The sequence below is a fragment of the Lolium rigidum genome, chromosome 7 (assembly GCF_022539505.1).
Source record: "Lolium rigidum isolate FL_2022 chromosome 7, APGP_CSIRO_Lrig_0.1, whole genome shotgun sequence".
NCBI classification, from domain to species: Eukaryota; Viridiplantae; Streptophyta; class Magnoliopsida; order Poales; family Poaceae; genus Lolium; species Lolium rigidum.
In genome coordinates this window covers 285,877,190-285,883,237 of record NC_061514.1, presented here as the reverse complement: position 1 = coordinate 285,883,237, position 6,048 = coordinate 285,877,190, and the positions used below count along the sequence as shown (strand labels likewise).

The 6,048-nt window shown below is 51.3% G+C and overlaps 1 protein-coding gene across 1 annotated transcript; it reads left to right on the top strand.

Annotated features, from left to right (window-relative positions):
- The first annotated feature begins 943 nt into the window (after nucleotides 1-943).
- Nucleotides 944-2,847, top strand: LOC124674479 (amino acid permease 3-like). Its single transcript, XM_047210519.1, has 3 exons — nucleotides 944-1,072; nucleotides 1,164-1,633; nucleotides 1,725-2,847. Exons 1-3 carry the CDS (start codon nucleotides 1,025-1,027, stop codon nucleotides 2,743-2,745), a joined length of 1,539 nt encoding a protein of 512 aa, XP_047066475.1. The 5' UTR covers nucleotides 944-1,024; the 3' UTR covers nucleotides 2,746-2,847.
- The last annotated feature ends 3,201 nt before the right edge of the window (nucleotides 2,848-6,048 follow it).

Here is a 6,048-nt window from a genome sequence, read left to right as displayed (position 1 = left end):
CCGCCGCCGCAGTACTGCCTCGCCGGCGAGCGGATCGAAGCGATCCCGCTCGCCGGACACCGTGGAGGAGGCGTGGCGGCTCAAGTGCAAGAGATCCGCCGCCGGGAGCCGCCGTGCGGCGTGCCGGTACGCCGGCGCGCTGTACGTGCCAGATTCGCTCCGGGAGTACGCCGCGGGTGGGCGGTGGTACCGGCAAGACCCGCCGCTCAAGCCGATGAGCGGCGGAGCCTTCGAGAAGTGGCTCGCCGAGTGGCAGCGCGACGGCGCGTCCAAGGCGGCATGGGCGGCGACCATCGGCAGCACCAGCGGCGGAGGAAGCGGAGGCGGCGAGGAGGAAGAGGAGGCGGCAGAGGAGGCGGCCTTCCGGCATGCGGTGGCCGAATCCGAGGCGGATGCCGCCGAGAAAGCTCGGGCGGAGGCAGAGGAGGAGGCGGCGGCCATCGCCGCCGTCCGGGAGTTCGAGGCGCGGGAGGCGCAGGAGGAGGCGGCCTCCATCGCCTTCAACCCCTACGTCATCCTTGACGAGTAGATGTAGGATAGATGTAGTATGATCCGTAGTATGATCGGAATGTATATATGATCCGTAGTATGATCAATGAAGATGAACTTCCCGGGGTTTTTATTTTTGAAAATACAGGGCGAAATACGGGGTCTGCTAGACGGAATGGCTCTTCCGTTAGCAGTTTTTCGATACGGGGCGAAATGCGAGCGTTATACGGGGCAGCGAAATACGGGGCCTGTTAGACATGCTCTAAGGCCATTAGGAGTCTCCAAAATATTCCCCACTAATTGTCCCACTTGCATGTCTTTTGCCACTTGTACATGTAGTGAAAATAGACAGGTAGGCACTCAGGTGGCCATGATGATGAAACATTGCTCCACTCTAGTTGCATTGCTGCCTATTTTTGCGTGTATAAAAGGCCGAGCATGGAGATTACATAGATATTCCTCTCCGCCATCTAGCTATCTGAATATAGTTTGAGTATAATAATACAGTGGTGCAGTGAAGGTGAAGTGATCAAGCATGCTGCCTAGGAGCCGAACTCTTCCAACCAGGATCCATGACAGCACCGTAAGATCTGTCTATTTGATCAAACGTTTGAGTGCTTTGTTTAGAGGAACTTGAGTGAGTCACATGTTGTGTTTATGTAATATGTGTGTAGCTGGACCCGGACCGCGATGCGAGGAGGTACCTCCAGGTCGAGGCCCAGCCCATCACTTCCAAGATCGACGAGGACGCACCGGCCATGGCCACCACCGGTGGCAGCAAATGCTTCGATGACGACGGCCGGCTAAAGCGTACAGGCACAGTGTGGACAGCGTCTTCACACATCATCACGGCGGTCATCGGCTCCGGGGTGTTGTCTCTCGCGTGGGCCATTGCGCAGCTCGGCTGGCTCGCTGGCCCCTCCGTCATGGCCCTCTTTGCCTTTGTCATCTTCTTCACCTCCAACCTCCTCGCTGACTGCTACCGCACAGGAGACCTCGCCACTGGCAGGCGGAATTACACATACATGGACGCCGTCAAGGCCAACCTGGGCGGTGCCAAGGTCAAGGTCTGTGGCGCCATCCAATACCTCAACCTCTTTGGAGTTGCCGTCGGATACACCATTGCTGCCTCCATTAGCATGATGTGAGTGAGCTGCCTCCACTAGAATTTCTGAGTCCACCAGCAAAGCTCTTGCATGTCAGCACCTTTGTTGATGACTAGATGTATGCAACAGGGCAATCAAGCGTTCGAATTGCTTCCACGCGAGCGGTGGGAAGGACCCATGCCACATGTCCAGCAACATGTACATGATCATCTTCGGCATCGTGCAGGTCTTCTTCTCGCAGATCCCGGACTTCGACCAGGTCTGGTGGCTCTCCATCGTCGCCGCCATCATGTCCTTCACCTACTCCATCATCGGCCTCAGCCTCGGCATCGCCCAGGTTGCCCAGAACAAGGCCTTCCAAGGCAGCATCATGGGCATCTCTGTCGGTGCCGTCACCAAGGCTGGCACAGTAACCCCCATGCAGAAGATCTGGCGCAACCTGCAGGCACTGGGAGACATAGCCTTCGCCTACTCCTACTCCATCATCCTCAGCGAGATCCAGGACACACTCCGAAGCCCGCCTCCAGAGACGCGCACAATGCGGAAGGCCACCCTCGTTAGCATCTCTATCACCACTGCCTTTTACCTTTTGTGTGGCTGTGCAGGCTATGCAGCATTCGGCGACGATGCCCCTGGGAACCTCCTCACTGGCTTCGGCTTCTACAACCCCTACTGGCTGCTCGACATCGCCAACCTCGCCATTGTTGTCCACCTCGTCGGGGCCTACCAGGTCTATTCCCAGCCGCTCTTCGCCTTCATCGAGAAGTGGGCGGCCCGGCGCTGGCCCAAGGTCGAAGAGTATGACCTTCGGTTACACGGCCCAAATGGGCATGCCTGCAGGGTCAACGCGTTCCGGCTGGTGTGGCGGACATGCTTCGTGGTGCTGACCACCATCGTGTCCATGCTCCTGCCCTTCTTCAACGACGTTGTTGGCATCCTAGGCGCGGTCGGCTTCTGGCCCCTCACCGTCTACTTCCCTGTGGAGATGTATATCGCGCACCGCAAGATCAGGCGCTGGAGCACGCCGTGGGTAGGGCTGCAGGCGCTCAGTCTCGCGTGCCTTGTGGTCTCCCTGGCTGCAGCAGTAGGCTCCATCGCTGGCGTGGTGCTCGATCTCAAGTCGTACCACCCATTCCGCTCAACGTATTGATCTGCTGGAACAAACCAGTTACATGTGATACTGGGAATAGACCGTCCTTAACTCCTAGTCATGCCTTAAATGAATAAAGATCGCGCCTTTCCTCGCAAAAAACATAAAAGTTCTACCCGTATCCTTAGAATGAAAACAAGGCATGTGAGAGATAATAATCCAATTACACTGTGAGAGCATGGTGGAACCTTACACTACATCTAATATAAGATTATGGAATCCAATAAGACAACTGAACTACAATTAATCGACGGGAGAGTGTAATTGGAGTAGAATACTATCAGTTTGAGACTAACAAAATTTTAAAGAAGATAGTCGATTTTTTTTTCTCCATCTTCAGCGGCTAGAGCACAATGAGCACAATGAGCTTTTCATGGCAACATGTACCCAATTAAAGCGGGCAGACAAGGAGGTTTTCACCCATCATGGATGGCGGGATAGTCTTTGGATCGCCCCTCCTGCACCCTTAGGCTTCTCCTCTTTATGTCTTATGTTTTTTTTCTGGAACAGTTGCTTTTTGTTGGTTGGTTTGTGTGCATCTTTATTATGCAGAGGCCAGGCGTAAACTCTTTTGATTGTACCAATGGAGGGGGATTTTATCAACTAAAAAGTCACATCAAGGCAATACAAGCAGAAGAGTTCACAACCGAACTTTACATAACAAGGATGCACACAGCCCACACCAAGGAAAAGTGACCTTTTAACAGCGATCAACTTCATAAGACAATAGACGAAACTTCCTAAGGTGCAGCAGGCTCTATCCATGGACTATGTTGCCATCCTTGCTAGGCAAAAACCTCCTTGGCCGCCCACTACAAATGGGTACATGCAGTAAGGAAAAGCTCCTTGTGCTCCGTTCCCTGAAGATGGGACAAAATATAGGGCCAATGTATGCAAGAGTAAATAACATGCAGTGTAGGGAGAATATTCTTTTTGTCAAAGATCACATCATTCCTGCAAAAGCCACAAAAACATAGGACTGCCACTCCAACAAGGATATGCTTTTTAAATATCGATGGAGCCACAAAGCCCAACATAGGGCTACCCCTCCAACAAGGATATACTTTTTAAAATTTTGAAGGAATACCTCGTACCAACTAATAACCATACTAGTAACACTCTGGGGTTGAAACAAACTTGAGGCAATTTGAATGATAGACCAAGTTGCAGGAACAAATTAGCATTCAGATAATAAATACTTAATTGTCTTGTCATGCTGACAAAGGCACCACTATTTACTCCCATGCCAATTAAGCTTCAGCGAGATTTTCTTTTGTCAAAATGACCCCGTCTTAACAATTATGTTATAGGTGCACCCACATGGACATCCACCTGATACATCAATTGAACCGAGAACATGTCATTTTCATGCAAATCCCAACGGAATAAGTGACGTCTAGGCGCTTATACCATGTCCACTAGTCACCCCAATAGGCTATTCCTAGTTACCTATTTCTTAGGAGATCCCACCTATAACTGCATATTGGAAATGATAATGCTCTAATAACTAAAGAATGCTAGAACATGAGGTATGAATTCCTTTTATGAACTAGAGGTGCTATTGTGCTGAGAATTTGAACATTCTCTAAAGATCCCTGGAGACTATATATATGAGGCAACTAGAAAGTGAGAATGGATATAAAATGAAGGACATTAAAGTGCAATACTTGTAACATAACAGCCAACAATATTATACAGAAAAGTATATCATTTAGTCATTAACATAAGACGGCCGTACCTCAAACCTCAGATTTTATTTCCTTCACAACTCTGCATTCTCAAATAAGATTGCAGAGACGACAAGAAGCAAAGCTTTGGAACAGATCCGAAGCACTCCCTCCGTGTCATGAAAGTTGCCATAACTTTGTCTAAATTTGGATGTATAATTTAGACATACGATGACTTTCATGAGATGTAGGGAGTACTTTTTTCTCTCAACACAGATCAAAGGAGAAAGAACATATCACCAACTTCAAGCGTAACAGGTATTATTCGAGTGCCTTTCAGATGTAGTGCATTGTGAAGACTGCTCATGAACTCTCCCATGTCTACAATAGCTACTAGAAGACTGCAATGCTAAATTTCTTGCCAATTCAACATATATTTTTAGATGGTTCCTTAATCAAAATATAGGTCAGAAATATCACACCTGCATCTCCTTCTCCGGTAGCTATCTGCTACCTGCACTTCTAGTTATTGGATTCTGAGACTAAATATGTTCTGAGCAGCCATTCTGGAAACAAGATAGTGGTGCCATGTATCATACCAGTCTGGTCGGTGAGGAGGTCCGGGCCCAGGTCCTGGACCTGCACCGAGGATCCGAGTTGACGGCGGGTGATTTGGAGCTTGAGGGCGTCTGGGGCGGAGAGGATGAGGAGGCAGCCCTCGGCGGAGAAAGAGGGTCGGTGGTGGAGGTGGAGGATGGCGGCAATGGAGGCGAGCTGGAGGCTGGAGGAGAAGAACGCAGTTGGGGCCCTACAAGAGGTCCGCCACCCACCAGCTCCTCGAACGGCAGCATACCGACGGCGATTGCGAGACTGTCGCGGTGACGTCGACGACGAGAGAGGGGGTCTGCGCCTCTTGGATTAGTCCTGAAATGGCCCGTGGTATCTGCTCAGGCCCACAGGCCGAGAATCATAGAAGGCAATGGGAATATGTGCTGGCCCGTGGGCCGTATCAAGTTGCATCCTTGGGCAAAGGACTCGGTGTCCCCTCAATTTTCCCAAAGTGGAATGCAGAGAGAAAAAAAACGTTCTCGATGGAAACCCGCCTCCAGATCCAGACTCCCTCCAGCTTGGTCCTCCTCCGTCTTCGTCGTTCCCAGGCGGCGGCGGGTTCGTCTGTATCCTTACAGAAGCTTTGGCTGCCAATCATGGCGGCTTGCCGGCACAGATTGTATGATTTTCCGAGAGAATTGCACTTTCTGAGTGCGTCTCTGATTTAGCTTTGAGGAATTATAATCAACGGCGGGGGTCCCGTTCCGAGGGGGTTGACTGCAGACGATGCACGGGCGTAACGAGGACGACCGCGCCTCGGTATGTGGTGCAGCAACAGGCGGACCGCTCTCTGCACTTCTACAGCCCGGGGATCAATTTTGTGGGGGGTTCATCAGCATGGCGAGAGATTGGAGATGAGGCTGCTGTCGGCGCCATTGTGACGTCAGCATTACTGCCTGCGCGGCTGTGCCTGCGAAGGGAAGCTTGAGGTTTGCAATGGAGCCCGCTGGGAGCGCAGCTGTGCCCTCTGCTGGTCCAATTGGAGAAACTGTTTTGCTGGACGACGACCCTGGCAGAGTCTCCTTCC

Coding starts and splice junctions, on each gene's coding strand:
- LOC124674479 (XM_047210519.1), top strand. CDS start 1,025: ATGCTGCCTAGGAGCCGAACTCTTCCAACCAGGATCCATGACAGCACC. Junction 1,073..1,163: donor CCAGGATCCATGACAGCACC/GTAAGATCTGTC, acceptor ATATGTGTGTAG/CTGGACCCGGACCGCGATGC. Junction 1,634..1,724: donor GCTGCCTCCATTAGCATGAT/GTGAGTGAGCTG, acceptor TGTATGCAACAG/GGCAATCAAGCGTTCGAATT.